The sequence below is a fragment of the Bos taurus genome, chromosome X (assembly GCF_002263795.3).
Source record: "Bos taurus isolate L1 Dominette 01449 registration number 42190680 breed Hereford chromosome X, ARS-UCD2.0, whole genome shotgun sequence".
Lineage (NCBI taxonomy): Eukaryota > Metazoa > Chordata > Mammalia > Artiodactyla > Bovidae > Bos > Bos taurus.
Window position 1 is genome coordinate 19801282 of NC_037357.1, and position 17489 is coordinate 19818770.

The window sequence follows — 17489 nt, forward strand, 5'->3', positions numbered from 1 at the left end:
TACCTGCTTTGTGCATGCCTGCTAAGTTGCTTCAATCGTGTCCAACTCTTTACGACCCTGTGGACTGTGGCCTGCCAGCCTTCTCTGTCCATGGGATTCTCTAGGCAGGGATACTGGAGTGGGTTGCCATTTCCTCCTCCAGGGGATCTTCCCAATCCACGTCTCTTATGTCTCCTACACTGGCAGGAGGATTCTTTACCACTAGTGCCACCTGGAAAGCCCATACTTGATTCGGGGGTATGAATTAATAATTCCCTAAGATATTCCAAGTGTTTCTTTCCCAGAACCAGTGGAGTTTTTCTGTGGATTCTGGTGAGGAGTTTGTATGTAGTATCAGTGTACGTGGCTAGGGGATTCCTGATCCATAGTGTGTTATTCACTAAAGTAGGCTCAGATGCTCACTGAGAGCAACCTGCAGGTGTCCATATAATACACTTCACCCTCAGATGCTGCAGCGTGCATATCATTATGTGGTTGCAATTTTGAAATTCTTAGACCTGCTATCAGATTTGCTAAGATTCTGACACTTACTTTGGTGGTGGCTAGGAAAAGATGTAAGTTGAATGTGAAATAAGCTCCATTTTCAGACTCGGGGGACTTTTTATTTTTCACCACCAGCAAGTGAAAAGCACTTTATATTGCTGCCCTTTATCTCCCACATTACATGGTCACGTTATTTGTAGTGTTGAAACTTGAAAGGCCCGTGTAGGAAATAAGAATTGAGGGTCTTGTTTATAGGTGTAAAACTGGAGAATTGGTGTTGAGGATAGTGGGGCAGGAGGTTTGAGTTAAATACTATAAGTGATGAGGAAAGGGATTCCAAAACAGGAAGTTACCAGCATGGTAGCATTATATAAAATCTTGAGAGGGTTCCGTGGCTCTTTATATTACCTAAGGATGGTAGATTTTATAAACACTGACCACAAATAGAGGGTCCTTCTAACCTATTGGTTTTCACATTATATTCCATGGAACCCTATAACTCAGAAATGTTTCAGAGGTTTCACCAACATTTAAATTAGATTTTTAAAGTGCATCGAACTATTTTAAAGACAATAAAAAAGCAACAGACACCCTCAACTGTGTTTCATAGAAAATTTTGACATACGCAAGAACACTTACTGAATGACTTTAAAGTAAGTAAAGGTTATTAATGTCAGCTTAAAATAAAATTTTGAATAACACTTATCTGTCATCCATCAAAGTCAGGATAATATTTCTGTTGTGGGAATAAAGACAAAAGGTCTTCAGTGAGACCATTACACTAAAGCCATGTGTTAGGGCATCGGCCTGCAAAAGCTGAAGTTACATTTTGGTTTCCAGTTACCGTGAGCACTTATCCATCTGTTATATTTAGATTTTTTTTTTCTAGTACCTTTAGGAATCTGGAAACAGATGAGTATTGCTTTCAACTTGAAACCACCATAAAAGGGGAGAGGTAGTCAAGAGGCTGGAGGCGGGCTCCAGTGTCATCCCTCAGATGGGGCCGTGTGAATGGATTAGGGAACCTTGCGAAAGCTCTCTGTCTTGGCCCATAGCTCAAAGTGTTCAACACAAGTCTGAAAATGTATGGGTGCAATAGTATAGTTCGTGAGGAGATTTTCAGGGCTGCTTTGATGATGCTCGAAAAGCCTTACAGTGGCTCTGGCTTCTTTCTTTCACTTGGAGGACGCCGTACTCACTTTGCTCCTTTCGTTCTGGGTTGGACCCCATTCTCTGCCTGTAGTCTAAGCCAGTACCTGCCTTGTTTATCACTGAAGTTGATTTGTTTTTAAGTGTTTGCTTATCTATTTTTATTTTCTGCTAAAATTTTATTATGAAGATTTCCAATTTGCAATGATGGTGTGAAGAACACCTGTATCCCCAGCCTCTGGAGTGTCCCATCAGCATTTGACTCTGCTTGTCTGATGACATATCTAGTCATCCCTCTGTCTGTATCTGTCAGTCCAAATGACTTCGGGATGCATTTCCAAGAATATGTGGTAGATTTCACCAGTCAAGTAAGTTCATGTATTTTACATACTTTGAGTCTGGCTTTTCGAACAATATACAAATATGCCTAAAGTGGCATAGTGTCCCGTGAAAGAAGATGTCAAATAGATGCCCCACGTTTACTGGGCAAAAAAATGAGGAGCCTTATTTTAAAAGTCGCACATTTTCTGGAATTCTGGCGTGGAGTTGGAAAAGAATACTGGCTTATTTTTAAATCTGGACTTTTTTGTGACTCAGACATTGCTGACCCCTGATAGAGAAGGGGGGGTATGCTTGTAAATTTTGTTTTCATCGTTGAGACAGGAGCCAAATAACTTCCAGTTCTTACAGAGAGGCAGGATGTCATCTTTAAAAGTGTTTTAAAAAATACATCAGTGTTGGTCAGTCCAACAAAATCTGTTGCATTTGGAAAACAGGGAAACAATTAACTAAGGACTAAATTTGCTCTCTGCTAGATCCTGTCCCAAACCCTGGTGTCAAGGTGTTAAGTGCAAATTATTAAGAAACACTCTTGTTACAATTGGGAACACTGAGACTGGGATGGAGATGAGAGGTTTTCAGTGTGGCTTTTGCCCCCTTGATGTGGAAAGCATGCCCTCTGTCCTTGCAAAGCTGCATTGTTGTTCTTTTTATTCTCAATCCCAAGAATCCCATCCACACACTCTCCCTTGGCCCCAGGGTTGGCTGGGTATATTTCCTTCTGGAAGTCTTCCCTTGCACTCCTGAGTTAGCTGGCTGAAGAGCCCTTAAAAGCATTTCCAAGGAGTTGGGCCCCCTCCCTATAGGGGCTAATCCCTCAGTTTCCACTTCAGTTCCAGCTGCTGTTGCCTGGGTAGAAGCAGATCTCTTCGATGCTTCCAAGCTGTGAAGCTTCCAAGAAAAATTTAATGTTTAAGAATAAAAAGTTAGGATTGGGGATATGGGTAAAGAACTGGGTGGTTAGATATATCTTAAATGTGTCAGAAGAACATGGATTTTAAAAATTACCTATAGGGTGTTTTAAAAATTTAAGCAATGCCCTGAGACAGACACACTACTTCTTTGAAACCTATTAGAAGTCCTTAGCGCCATGAAAGGATAATGCCCTTTGGTCTTGGAAGAGACTTATTAGGTTGCAAAGGTTTTGATTCCTCTACTACTTACTTGCTCTTTGATCTGAGACTTTCATAAGCTCTGATAATAAAACGGATTTACTGTATATGGTGTAGTAGAGAGGTTTCAAACTGTGTCTAGTTTCTGTTATAATTCAAGTTTTTGAATAATTACTATTAACCTGATTTGATTTTGTTTGAAAACTGTTGTTTTGTATATGAATACTCTATATTCTGTCATTCATATGTACAGGGCCACCCTGGAGTAAACGACATGTCCACAAACAGTTTAGAAACTTCACTTTCTTACTGCAAAACAGATGTTCAAACCACGTAGAAATTGATCAGACTGTGTACCTAGTAGGAAGGTGGAAAGCTTCTAGATTTATGGGGACAGGTGACAGTATGAGCTTCTATTCTTAGTTTGCCCTTGCTCCCCTCTCTTAAGGCAAGACAGTTAATCTTTTTAACATCTCAGTTTATCCATCTGTAACACCTGTACTCTTCTTTCATGAAAACCGTACCTGGTTTATATTTGATAGCATTTGAGGACTTGATATAGAAAGTGGCATCAAGGCACAATTACTCTGTAGAAATTATTCGTATGTTGAATGATAATCTTGACAAATTACTAATTACTACATTTAGAAAGTTACAACTCTGGAGGGAATTGATATTTGATATTGTTGTCCTGTGTGTTCTAAGTTACCATCATAACAGTAGGAAAATAAACCCTGTTTTGGCTGTGTTACAAAGGGATTAACTCACTTCTTCAAGTGGTTACTAAATCTCCAGCCCTCTGACAACAAATAAAAAGTGCTCCTTGTTTTATTTAATTTTTCTGGGGAAAAAAAGTCTTCTGACCAACCTTGGCTTAATTTTTTCTTCTGTGGAGAGCTTTCCAAGTTGTTCTGTTTGTAAAGAATGAAGGATAAACCATACTTAAAGCAACTTAAAATTACCCTCTACAAATAGGCAGAGGAGTATGCTTTTGATTTTTAGATCAAAGCAAAGAACCAAGATTGTGTGGAACTTGTTTATTATATATTTGTTTCCTGCTACTTGTGCCTTTGCAAAGAATCAAATATTAACGAAATAGCAAGAGGATTAAATAATTAGACCCTAAGGAAAACTAGAATACTCGTATGCCTGTTTTCTAAATTCTGTGTCCTTGGAAGTTTTGGGCTAACATGAGAGAAAGAGGATCCTTGCTAGTCCTTTCGCAGTGTTCTGCTACTAGATTTTAGTGGTGTATAAATATGTGTGTGTCTACTATGAAATTGGTTAAGTCGTGTGAAAAATGAAATCCACTTGAAAAATTAAAAGACACTATCTACTGAGGTCCAAAGCCTGATTTTTATATATATTTTTCTTTTCCAGATTTTTTTATACTACTTTTCAGTTCATATAGTACTTGGACACACAGGATTTAATTTGGTTCTTTAAACAATCCTATAGGGAAGGCAGGTCAGGTATTCATGTCTCCATTTTACTGATGAGGAAGAAAAATTAAATTGGCTTGTGATCAGGTAAACGGGCTTTTTGATTCCATGTCTATTGCCCATTCATTGAGTTACAAAACAATGAAGCCAACCAAATGTTCACTGTTCTGTGCATTAAATGGAAGCTTAAAATGAATTTAACTTTTATAATGTTGTCTTCATGTACTTTGACAAACGTAACTTGTAATTGATTTTGCACTTGCTAAAAACTTTCCAAATTAAACGTCCTTTTTCACAGTTCCTGAATTCATCTTTTCTCTATCCACTCCCTTGTCCAGTGTAGTCATTTATATAACATATTTTAGCATTTATTTATGACCTTAAATGAGTAGACAGCTTGAAGAGAATTAAAATTAGTTTGTTTTTGTTATTTTTAGTATACTCCTGGCCCTCTACACTGACCTGCCACAACACCGTGACCGAGGATCCCTGTTTTAACATCGAACAAAAATTACTGGTAGACGTATGTTTTAACCAGTTGCATATATTATGCTGATTTATAAGCATTAACCCCTTTTCCTGAAACCCAAAGAGTTAATTTTGTAAATGTTCACTGTGAGATTGGAGTGGGAGTGGGAGGGAGATTTCTTTTTCTTGTTTGTCGAAGAAACAGGGAGGAACAATCTAAGTTGGTTAAGTCAGTGACAGAGCGGGAGTTGCCTGGCTTCTAAAGTGAAATTTAAAAAAGCAAGTGCCCATTTCAGAAAAGACTGACTTTTGAGATGATAGAAACTAAGTTGCTCTTCTGCTTTACAAAAGGAACACTCACAGGGTCCATTTAAAGCTCTGATGCAGAACTGGAAAATCCCTGACAGGTTTCCATAAGGTGTGCAGTGTTGCCTTCCGGGCGGGCAAGGTGAAGGTCAGCTGTGTGACTCAGCCACACCAGCTCTGGCTCAGTGCTGAGCATGGGCTCCTGTGCCCGTCTGCTGGCCTAGGAGGCCCTGTGCCCAGCTCAGCTGGCTCCAGGCCAGCTTCTCCCCAACTGAGAAGCCACCTTTTATTTTGTTCAGTAGATGAAGAAGAGAATGTGCACCTGTGAAAGTCAAATACCATATATACTTTATACCTTTTCTGCCTAAAGAGTTGATGAACACTAGGCGCCTCCTCAATCTTGAGGGATCACATCTCGGTTGTCCCGGTGCCTCACGGTGCAGCACTGCACCACGATGAGCACATGTGTATGTTGTCAGGATAAGTGTTTGACTCAGTTTATTGTCTTGTAACTCATTGGCCAAGCATTGTGGTTTGGTGCAAAGAGCACTCAACTTGGAATCAAAACCACTTCCTGTCTGTGTGGCTTATTAGCTGAGGGTAACCTTAACGTAGTTGGCACGGGATTTCCAAGTAGTATCTTTGCCTGAACAAAAATAATCTGCCACTTCAGTAAGCTTTGGTGGGTGCTGCCTGATCCACTTGAGATCTCTTCAGCCTTTTCCTTTCTGTCTCTTTCCTTGTAAATCACAATGCTGCTTCTTTTAGTGCAAGTTGACCCTTGGTATTAGAGAAAGGCAGTCTGATCAAACTCACCAACTTTTTTAGTTAATACATCCCATCATTTTAAACTTTGCATATCTCTTACATCAGTGTTTGTAATAATAGACTTGAAATAACTTATATGTCTATCCGTAACGAACTATAAATTGTGGTTCATCTTCACAGCTGAATACCATATACATGTTACAAAAGTCAAGGCTCTTGAAGTACTAACATGAAAACTCTAAGATACATTGAATAGGAAAGGTAAGGTGTAGAAGAGTATGTGTAGTGTATCATTGTTAGGTTTTTTAAAAAGAAAACATTTACATGGCTGTCTATGTTTCATATGCCCAGTATCTCAGGAAACATAAGACACCAGTATCATTGGTTCCTGATGGAGAAAGGGGAATAGGTGTCTGGAACAGGCAGGGGAAAGGAATTTTCACTATATACTCTCTTCTACCTTTTTGTCTCAATATGTATTTTAAAAAGAAAATAAATCCATATGCAGAAACAACGTTCACAGCAGCATTATTCATAATAGCTAAAAAATAGAAGCAGTTCATGTCCATCAACTGGTCAAAGAATGAATAAACAAGCTGTAGGAGAAGGCAATGGCACCCCACTCCAGTACTCTTGCCTGGAGAATCCCATGGATGGAGGAGCCTGGTAGGCTGCAGTCCATGGGGTCGATAAGAGTCGGACACGACTGAGCGACTTCACTTTCACTTTTCACTTTCATGCATTGGAGAAGGAAATGGCAACCCACTCCAGTGTTCTTGCCTGGAGAATCCCAGGGACAGGGGAGCCTGGTGGGCTGCCGTCTCTAGGTTCGCACAGAGTCGGACACAACTGAAGCGACTTAGTAGCAGCAGCAGCAGCAGCAACAGCAGCAGGATATCCAGACAATAGGTATCATTCAGCAGTAAAAAGGAATGAAGTACTTAAACATCCACAACACACAAGAGCCTTGAAAACATGCTAAGTGAAAGAAAGCAGCCACAAAATTTTTGGTCACACATCATATGATTCCATTTACATGAAAATACCCAAATAGCCAAATCCCCAGAAACAGAAAGTAGATTAGTGGTTGCCAGGGGCTGGGAAGAGAGGGAATAGGGGGTGACAAAAATGTTCTGGAATTAGATAAGGGTAATGGTTGCACCACTTTATGAATATACTAAAACCCACTGAAGTGTACACTTTTAAAACGATTAATTTTATGCTGTGTAAGTAGTATCTCAGTAAATAAAATAAAAAACAACTTGGTGAAGTCATGAACGTGGAAACTTTGAGTCACTGTGAACATATAAAACAAGAAACTTTTAAGTTTGCACCAAAGAAATCTTCCTGTTGTAAAATATTTTATATAGCATTGCTGATAACACTGAAAAACTTCATATCCTTAGCTACTTTCACTAATACCCACCAGTGAATTTTCTGTTTTCTAGTGGAACATTGTTAACCCAGTGAAGTCCTGGTTGATAGAATTTTAAGCAAAATTACCAAAGAAAGGATTTTCAGTTATAAGGGATTGAGAAATGGTGGCTGCAGGCATTCCCTACTTCCTACCACTAAGAGAGAAAGTGATGGGAGGTTTCAAAGAAGCCTCAGAATCTTTGGAGAAGCCTGCCCTTCCTCTCCTCACAGCTGACCTCAGGGCAACCCCTGCCCCTAGCCTGCCTCCCCAGTGAGCCACTGAGCCACCACTTCCTTGGGTTGTCCGGGTCATGTTGAGTCACAGGGTTTGAGAAGCCCTTCCTAATAGGAGGGGCTTAGCTCTGGGGCTCTGGGGTGAGATTGGTGGACCTGACAATGTGACCTCTCTTCCCCTAGTCACCAAGTGTTCATAGGTGCTGGGCCATTGCCATCACAGCATCAGCCTGTCCATGGGTTGGTCAGAGAACAGTCTCCTGTCAGTCTTCCCCACTCCAGGTGCTTACACCTGAGCTCATCTTGGGTTGGGCACAGCAGGGTGACCACCGTGTATCCTGGCTCAGGGATGGGTTAGACAAGGCACAATCTCAGCTCTGCCACTTCTGAGACCTTCGGCCTGAGTGTGCTCACTCAAGTGAAGTCTCCCCACAAGCAGCCTTACCTCATCTTGTAAGTGGCCTAAGAAGACCACGTCTTCAGCTTCATGTCCTTGGCATTCTATTCTGAATGAACTCACATGATCCAAGACTAAGCTATGGTTCCTGGAGTACAGGCAGCCTCTTCTTGTTCATCTTCATAGGCAAACTGAAGATCAGAGGTGTGAGCCACAGGGAGCATACCTCATTAATTCGCCTCATCAAAGCAAGGCCTTTTTGATCATGTAGGAAGGTCTGATCATCCACTGGGCTCACTAGGCCCTTACATGTAGGAGGGACGTGGGGAAGATCCTTCCCCAGCCCAAGACTGAGCAGGGGACCTAGATCTAGTAGGTCCTGTCTTTTCACTAGAGGATTAAAAGAGCAGAGTTTCAATCTCCATAGGTTTCTGTAATCTGTAAACCTCCTTGAAAATATGGGAGGGACAGTTCTCCCCCTGGATGGTCCTGCTGCCAAAGACTGATTTCTCTGAATTCCTAGGACTTTCAGAATTGCTCTTGGTGGCCCCAGTCATTCTTGGGCCCAAAATCCTTGCAGCTGGGCTCTTGGCCAAGATCCTGAGCTCTTATCTTTTTTTCCACATGTCCCCTGTGAATTGAAGATACATTCCTCTTTTGCAGGAATTTGCTTCTTGGAACATCTATATTTTTAGAGTGAAATTGAATAAATAAAAATAGGTTGTACTTGCTGCGTGCTAACCGCTGTTATAAATGTTGCCAGTATTTACTGCTTCATTTTTCATGACAGCCCTGTTAAGGTTAGGTACTCTTGTTACCTCCATTTTAAAGATGAGCAGAGTCACAGAGAAGTTAACTAATACGTGCTTGCAGACAACCACTAAGTGGTGGAGGAGGCAAGAGTCAGTTCTAGACATTCTGGCTCCACAGCCCATGCTCTTAGCTACTATGCTGTATTCCTTTGAAACTTTATAAAACATAACCCCATATTAAACTCAGGGAAAATTCTATGTTATTTGTCTTGGAACAATGTTACTTGCTCAAACAATCTCGTATAAAATTAAGACTTGATTTTCTTTTGTGGAAACCTTCCAAAATAGTTATGGTGCGGTCTGAACCATTTCATCTCTGAGTCCTTGAGTACAGTGATCGCCATCACCATTCGTTTGGGTTTTCGTGCCTCTGACAACCCAGTCTTGTTTACATTCAGTCTGTATTCATATGCTTGTTCTCTTTGATTAACATACCCCTGGAAAACTAACAAGAAGGTTTGGGGTTTGAGGCAGACGTGATGGAGGCTTCCCGAGTGTGTGACCTGTGGTGGCTTCTGCCACTCTAGCTGTGGACTCCTTCTCGGGCTGTGTTGGCTGGACCTCATGTCACCATCATTCTGTTTGTGTGCTGGCCGCCAAGTGAGGCTTTCAGTCTTCTAGAACCCCATTTGGCCCTATTGCCTGACAAACCCTAAACTTCCTGAGTGATGCCCAGATCATGGCTGGATGCCTGTCGTGCCCATGTGCTCTCACACTCACTTCTGGGCACCATGACCAACTCCAGAGAACCACTCGTGTTTGCAACTTCTACCCTGAATTGTGGGGCTTCCCCTCTTGGGAGATGAAAGCACCGATGCAGAATGAAGGCTTGGAGTTATTCCAGTCCTTTGATGCCTGAAGATAGGTTGTATGTTACTAGTGAAGATATCACACCCTGAAGCAGGGCTCATAAGGTATTATGATCACACCTCTGGTCCCCTGTAGCAGAGTTAAGAGTAAGGAGATGGAAGCTTATTTGATTTGCTGTTCTTTCCTGTTACATATATTAATCAGCTGGCTAAATTATAGGCTAGGTTCATGGAATGTTTAGCTCTCAAGCATCTATCAAAGGCTTGAAATGTCCATAACAGGTGGGGGCTTGGTAAATGCCAGGACTTAGCATGATTGAATGGGTGTTTTGAGTCATGGCACATGGCAACATGGAACTAAAACAGATAGATCACAAGTGGCTGGTAGAAATAGACTGGGAGAGAATTTTAACACCTAAAATATGACAAAGATTTGTCCTTACGAGCTTCTCGGTTTCATGAAGTGTTCGTTTTCCTCTAATCAAAACTCTGTGTTTGTATTCTATATTTCCTTCTAAAACTCTTTCTGATTTTTCTCACTTCCTCTTTATTTCCTCTTTTAAGTGACACTTCAAATATATATATTTAAATCTGAGATCATCATAGTGGCTCACTGTGAAAGTCATTTCTTCACTGTTGTCCTGATGGTGATTTCTGGTTAGAAGGCCACAGAAACATCTCTGGGATGTGGTTAGGATAGTTCCTACATCTTGGTGAGAGTGTAGGAGCAGTATGGGAAGGGGCAGACTTTGGGGACAGGAGACATTTAAAACTGTTACTAATCATGGAGTGACATTTTCAAAAATCAAATGGCAGAGGCCATGGCACGTGTTGAAATGCTTGATCTGTGAGTCTTACACGGAAATTTTCTGAGCCCTGGTGAATTGTGAAATGAACAGGCCTTCACAGGAGTGAATGAACATTTTCAGGGTGCTCTGCTGGTGCCAGGGCCTTTGGTTCCATGTATTTTATCTCATTTGTAACAGATCTTCCCCTTTGATAGCCACCCTTTCTTGAGCGAAAGCTTCCCCTTTGGGGAGGAAAAATTCCAGGTTCGCTTTCATTTGGATCTTACCTGATATAATTGCCCCTTGTAAGGTTCTGGGGGTCCCCTTGTTTTATTCTTTGACCGGTTGTGACACTGAAGCAGTGACTTTGCAAAATTTGGCTTGTCAGTAAGAAAAAGTACTCTTCTCACCCTAAAGATTGACAGGAACATGAGATGGCAGAAGTTGTCCTGGCCTTTTTCTGGCAAGAGCACTTAGGACAAGAAATACTCTGGAGAGTGTAGCATTGAATCACACCATGTCTCAGAGCATGACTGGGTGCCTTAATCTCACGGTTGGAGTCGCTCGGGAAAATTGTTGGCGGAAGGACTGGGGAGCCTGACAAAGTTAAAACTTGCAGTGTATTAATGTATTAGCAGCAGGCATGGGGAGAAGAAGAATGGAAGAGAAAAATTAAGGGGAAAGTAGTGATAGGTTCACAAATACTCCATTTCAGGTTGTTATCAGCCTGTTGTCTCTGGCTGGACTCACGGCCAAGTAGCTAAACCTGAGTAAGTTTTCCGATTTCTTCAGTAAAAGAAAACTACGGTAAAGGGAGAAGGGTCACCACAAGCCAAGCTGTGAGTGAGGAACTCCCAAGGTGTGGCCAACTGGGTCACTGCATTCGCCATGTTTGACTCTTAGGTTGCACCCCTTTGAACTTTGGAAGTTTGATCCTCCCAGAGTTGTTTGTGAGGTAGAGATTCTGAGTTTCGATTGCAGGGTGAGAATCCCCATGAACATGATTCCACCCGACCTTACCCTCATCCCTATTTCTCTCTCAGCTTGACATGTGGGAAGCCATTAAAGGGGCTTAGTTGTTGACATCTCAGAAGAACCTTGTTATAAAGCTCCACTCTTGCCTACACTGGCTCTGCCTCCCAAGTGCCCCATTGATTCCCTGATCACCCAGAATCACGAATGACCTCAGAAGGGCGGCGGCCTCTCCCATGCAGTGCACCTAAGCTGTCCTTTCAGTCCTGGGCCACAGTGGCCCTTTCAGCTCTCCTCTCCATGCCCACTGCCCAGGGTGCTTTCATGAAGGTTGTCCTCCTGCCATCTCAGGGGAGAACCACCGTTCCCTGTCAGAGCCCCTCCCTGCTTCTGGAGTGAGTGAGTAAGGAAGAGAGGCGCTGTGTACTATGGCTCCCTTGGCTATACGCTCCCGCCCACTCTGGGCTGCATCCTGCCTCTGGAGCAGGCCTCAGTCTTCTCATACTTTTGCTCACACTGTCCCCTTTCTTGGAATGCTCCCTCCCCTTCTCTGTGCGCTGCAGTCTCCCCCATTCTTCAGGGACCAGGGCACATATCACCACAGCCATCTAGCCTTGTCCAGTCCCCCAAACCCGATGTGATCTCTGACTGTGATAAATCTTGATACCACTTTTCCATCTGTCTTGTCGTACGCAGCGTGCCACGCCTGGCCTGCTAGTCATCTGTATGTTGATCTTGGTACACTGCAAAGGAAGGGCTGTCTCTCATTCTTTGTGACCAGCAAAATATTTTGCACTGCACAGTGAGACACGTGTTCAGGAAGTGTTATAAAATCAATGAATGGATGGGGTGGTGTTATCTATAGCTGCAGCCAAAGGTAGGTTAAATGTAAATGCAGAGTGGTTGGATGACAGGAGTGTGTAGCTAACCTCTGAAATGGTTCTCGGGTTCTCCTGTGAGAGGAGACTTAGACATTGTGATGCCCAGCACTCACCAAAAATCATCCTGATGTTTGCTGGAGCAGGCGAGGCTGAAAGGCCTGAAACATGGCCTTTAGACACTAAAGAAATTTGTTCATCAAACAGCAACCAGCTCCACCAACAGTACATGAAGGTGCTTTGTAAACAGGACAGTGATTGTTAAGGATGTTGGCACACATCATGCTGTTAATATGTAACAAAGGTGGCTCAGACACTGAGTAACTGCCAAGGTTTCTGAACCACCGAACCACCTGCTCTTCTTACTGAGAAATTGATTTTCACCCAGCAGAAGGCCTTCTCTGTTTTGGTTTTGTGAAAGTTGTAGCTTTGTGACTTGAGGACATGGGCAGTGGGGACAGATGTCAAAGCAGATGGTGGTCATACCTCATGAATTTTTTAAGAAGGCAGAGTTCACCTCCTTGGTGTAAACTGCAACATAAATGCTGTTGTCATTGCCCGAGTTCCCAGCTCACTCTGGCTTGTTGGAGTTGACTAATTAATGAACGGTCAGAAAGCAGTTCTCTTGCTTCTGTGTTTTTTCTTGTGTTTCAGGCAAAAGAGATTTAGGTGTATTTGCTTATTTTGTATGGCTCTTGGTCTGTCTGTATTGTGTTGCCACCTTTGACGAGGATCAGGCAGATAAGGGAATTACTCTTCTTGCCCAAGGTCCTGGGGGCCCACTGCCGAGCTTATTGTTCAGAGCAGGCCAGACAGACGTTTAAAAATACCTTAGCTCTACCTAAAAATACACCTCACTAAAATCGAAAATTGAGAGTTTGTAAAGGTTAATCATCTGATAAAATAAGAGCATTTCCTCTGAGTGAAAAGTTTGAGTTTGTATTAGGGGTGCGGCATAGTTCAGCCTGGCCGGTCTCCCTGCCAGAATGCAATCAGCTGAGATAAGGAGGCTGTGGAGGCATGGCGGGAGGGCAATGTCACTTCCTCTCTTTCCCCGGGCTTTTTTTTTTTTTTTTTTGACACTAATGTGTAATAAATCTGCCTGTACCATCATGTCATTTGACAGCCAACCAGGAATTATTGATAGTTTTTGCTAACTTTTAGAAAAACTTCTCTTTAAACATTTGAAGAGCATAAGAACCACGAAACCCATTGGTTCATTCATCATGAAGCGTGTATTGCTTACCTGTGGGATCTGGGAACAGGAAACCAAGTAAAGCATGACCTCGGACCTCGGCCCTCGGCCTGCGGGGAGGAAGGAGGGGGTGCGGAGGGGATGCGTGAATAGGGTGAAACCAGTGACAAGCACTAGATGAGACGCGGCATGACCCAGAGTGAAGGTTGTCTCCTTTTCTTACACTTCAATGGCTAAGGCCACTTTTTAGGAATCCAGGTGGGACTATGTCTCCGTTTCATATGTGCCTTCATTAATGCTTCTCGTCTTTAAATACACTTTTTCAACACACAGCTTTCATGGGGAGCAAATTGGGGAAGAGAGTAGGGAGAGTGGGGTGGGGAGCATGGTTGCTCTTTTAAACAGGGTGGCCAAAGAAGATGACACTGCAAAAGTGCCTTGGAGCAAAGCCTTGAAGGAGGCAGAGGAGCAGCCATGAGAGGCTCTGTGCTGAGGGAATGGCTGTGGGGATCTGAGGTGGGGTGTGTCTGGAGGGCATGAGGCTGAGGAGGGGCAGGGATGAAGCCAGAGAAGGGTCAGGACAGAGGTGGGGGACAGACTCACAGGCCATCCTCAGGACCTCAGCTCCTCCTGGAGCTCCATCCCAATGACCAGCCTCCAGCCAGCGTCTGGCCTGTGAAGCCATTAGAGCGTGTTAGGCTGCCATGTTTTTGTCCGTATTTCTACCTTTACTGTCCCTGGCAGTGAAAAGCAAGAGATTTTGTTTATAGGACAGTGTCTCTTCCTTGGCGTACATAGTAGGTATATATGCGTGTATGCTGCTCCCTCCTGCCCCACGCTGACACTGAGGAGATATGTGGCTAGAATTGCCCTCTTCAGTATTCTGCTGATCTCTAGTGCAGACCAAGGAGGACAGAGATAATGCCCTTGATCTGTATATTCTTCATGTCTAATCCCTTTTAATTATACTGGTAACAGAAGTTTATCTCTTATAGTTACTTTTATCATTAACAGCACACAAACTCTCCAGAAGACCAAGTGCAAGCTCTTTAGGCATATAAAGTGGATTAATGAGGGTGGCTCAGCGTTAAGGTATGCCAGGGCTGAGTCTAAATTTTATTCCGGTACAGGGATCACTTTCTATGTGGCCTCTCTGGCTCTGGAGCTAATTTGGATGCTGAGTAGCCCCACAGGTATTTATATGTAGTGTTTGGTATTTTTACTGGGTCCTATTCTTCTCCCTTGGATCACCTAAAATGGTTAAGAATTTTCTAGTGGGATTAAGGTTGTGATCTCTGGGGAGGGGTGGGCCATCTGCTCTTGGTTATTTTTGTGTTAGCCACTTCCCCTTAAATGTATGTTCACAACTGAGCCGCAGCCTTATCAGCTGGGCTCGAGGGAAGACTGGCGTAGGTGCTGCTCCTGAACTTGGTGTCTGAGCCATGGCTTCCCATAGACACTCAGGTAAAAGCTTCATATTCTTTATCTTCTAGCAAGCACAGTTTTATTCAGGCACTGAATCCATCATTGGTCTAAAAGATACTTTTCGATGAAAGTATTTTAGTCTTGTCTAAATAGTAAATAAGTCTAACTCATCTCTGTTCTGTCCTTGCCTTCTTCAACTGCTGTTTTCAAGACAAAAGATTATTCTTACTCAAGTAAAATCATCAGTTTGAGTAGTATATTTTTTAATACATAAATATACTACTATATCATACAGTTTCCAGGACATCTTATGAAGCTGGAGGAGACTGTGTGAGGAAGGAGGTTTTCTTTGTTATCAGGATTTTTTTGTTGTTATTTATAAGACACAAATCTTCATCTTGACAGTGCTATAAATCGAATTTAAAGTATTTGGAAAAGGTCAATCAGATACAGAGCTGGAAGGAGGAAGATTTATAACTAAGAAAGTCCATACTGATTTAACCATACCTTCTCCTTTTCTGAGCTGTGTTTTGAGTCTTCCCGAAGAAACAGCTATGATACTTTTGATATGACACGTAGATTATTTTTTTTAACTTTACAATATTGTATTGGTTTTGCCATATATCAACAAGAATCCGCCACAGGTATACACATAGATTATTAACTGTTCTCATCAGAAAAGGGGTCAAAGCTTCAGAACCTCTGGAGCATCATTATCATTACAATGAGAGTTTTCCTGACATTGAGAAAGCCCTTTGGCCATGGACAGGACTCCCGAGATAGAGCCAAAGACCTGAAGGGGGGCCATTTTCCCCAGAAAGCCCAGTTTTCTGGAGTTAGCCTGCTGCCTGTCTCTCCTGCAAAGCCAGGAACGTCGCTGTGGTTCTGTTGCCTTCTGCCTAAGTAACAGTTCCCTTTCTTAGCAACCAGGCACTTTGTGCCATCTCTCAGCTTTCAGATTAAGGGGTTAAGTAATGATCAGTGGCAGTCTTTTGGAAAAAACATTTTTGAAAACTTGTAATTGACTGTCAATATTGAAACAATGGAAATACTTTTAAACTTCTCTTTTGGTATTTAAAACAAATACACTATAATGGAATGCACTGCTTTAGGGAATCAGCATGCAATGTCTTCCTTGTTCCCAAGTGTTCAAGAGCAGTCTGTTTTTCTCCCCACCCCCAGGAGCCCCTTTACAAACACGGCACCACACGCCTGAGATTGTGGTAAGCGGCCAGCATACACTTTCTTTGGGTGTAGACAAACTAGTCAGCTGTAGCAGTTGTTCCAGTGGACCTTGAACGTGTGTTAACTGGTAGAGTAACTCCCTGTTTTATTTACTAATTAAATGACAGAATGGGGAAATATATTTCAAAGGTGACACGTTTATAACACACCCAACCTTGGGTGTTTAAATGGCACCAAATCCTGACATTACTTTTATGTAAATCTGAAGGCTCTAACTCTGACTGGACAAACTGCTGACACCGTCTAGATGTTTTTTTCAATCAGGAACTATTTTAATAGTTTATTTTAATCAGAACGCATCTTCTGTTGCATTAGGTTCATAGGTCCGTGAAAGCAGTTGAGAAAGAAGTGCTCACAGAAAGAAGCCCCATAGTGCCCTGAAAAGGACTTTGTGTGGACAGAGTAGAGGCTCTGATGACTGAATGGATCTTAATCCATTTTTAGGGACCATCCACATACTGAGAGGACCTTTCAAGGACAAAAACTGATGCTTTTGTATTGAATACTTACCGTTTGCAAAGTTCTGCAGGTTTCATTCCTTACCCTTTGGCCTTTAAAGTTGCCGATGGGGCAGATGGGAGGGCAGTGAAATCATGTAGCTCCCTTTCTAGGCCGGAATATAAAGGGAACAGTGGGCAAGGGGAGAAGACCCAGTGAACTGGCTTCCGGAAATCACAGCAAAGTGGTAGTGAGAAACCTTGTTCAAGGGTGAGACTGAACGTTTTGTACTTTCAGTGACTACCAAACGGCCGCCTGCTACTTTGCTACAACTAGAGAAACGGACAACACACGTTCTGTTGGCTGCCAGGTCAGCGGGCCTTTCTCTCCGGTGTGAAAGGCAGAACGTGCTGCATGTATTGTGTGCGACGTTCAGAAAAGCTCTGTGTCAGAACAGAGCAGTTCTGGGAGAGGATCTGCCCAGGGAAGGTTCAGGGGCACGGAATGCTTCACTGGATCGTCTCTACACAGCCCCCTCCTGATCCCAGGTGTCATCTAAGCTAGGTTACCTGTGACCAATGAGCCAAAAGAGAAATTGCAGGCAAGCCTCCTGAACGTGGTCTGTTTGTAGGGCAAAAATGACTTTCGAATTGTCTGTGAAATTCTCTGAAAGCCCACTTCTCAGTGGTGCCTCAGAAGCCCGCCCCGCGTGGGGGGCACCTCCAGGTGTGCGGGTGTGGCTGCTGCATAAGCCTCCCTTTCATCAGCTGAGGCTTCGCTCTGTTGAATGTTCTCAGGAAAGCAGTATACCCT

At 42.8% G+C, this 17489-nt stretch overlaps 1 protein-coding gene across 5 annotated transcripts in view; it reads left to right on the plus strand.

Annotated features, from left to right (window-relative positions):
* The window catches only part of LOC112445030 (four and a half LIM domains protein 1-like), a 61164-nt gene that overhangs the window by 38130 nt on the left and 5545 nt on the right, over positions 1-17489 (plus strand). Inside the window, exon 3 of one of the 5 annotated variants that reach the window (XR_009493486.1) lies at positions 4963-15032. The exons of 3 other annotated variants lie outside the window; for them this stretch is intronic. Coding sequence is in view for 1 of the 2 variants with exons in the window: in XM_024988463.2 (XP_024844231.1) it covers positions 15011-15032 (22 nt within the window). In the remaining variant the exon portion in view is untranslated. Of the gene's footprint in view, positions 1-4962; positions 15033-17489 lie in introns of those variants that run through there. One more of the 5 variants, XM_024988463.2, reaches the window with a different exon arrangement.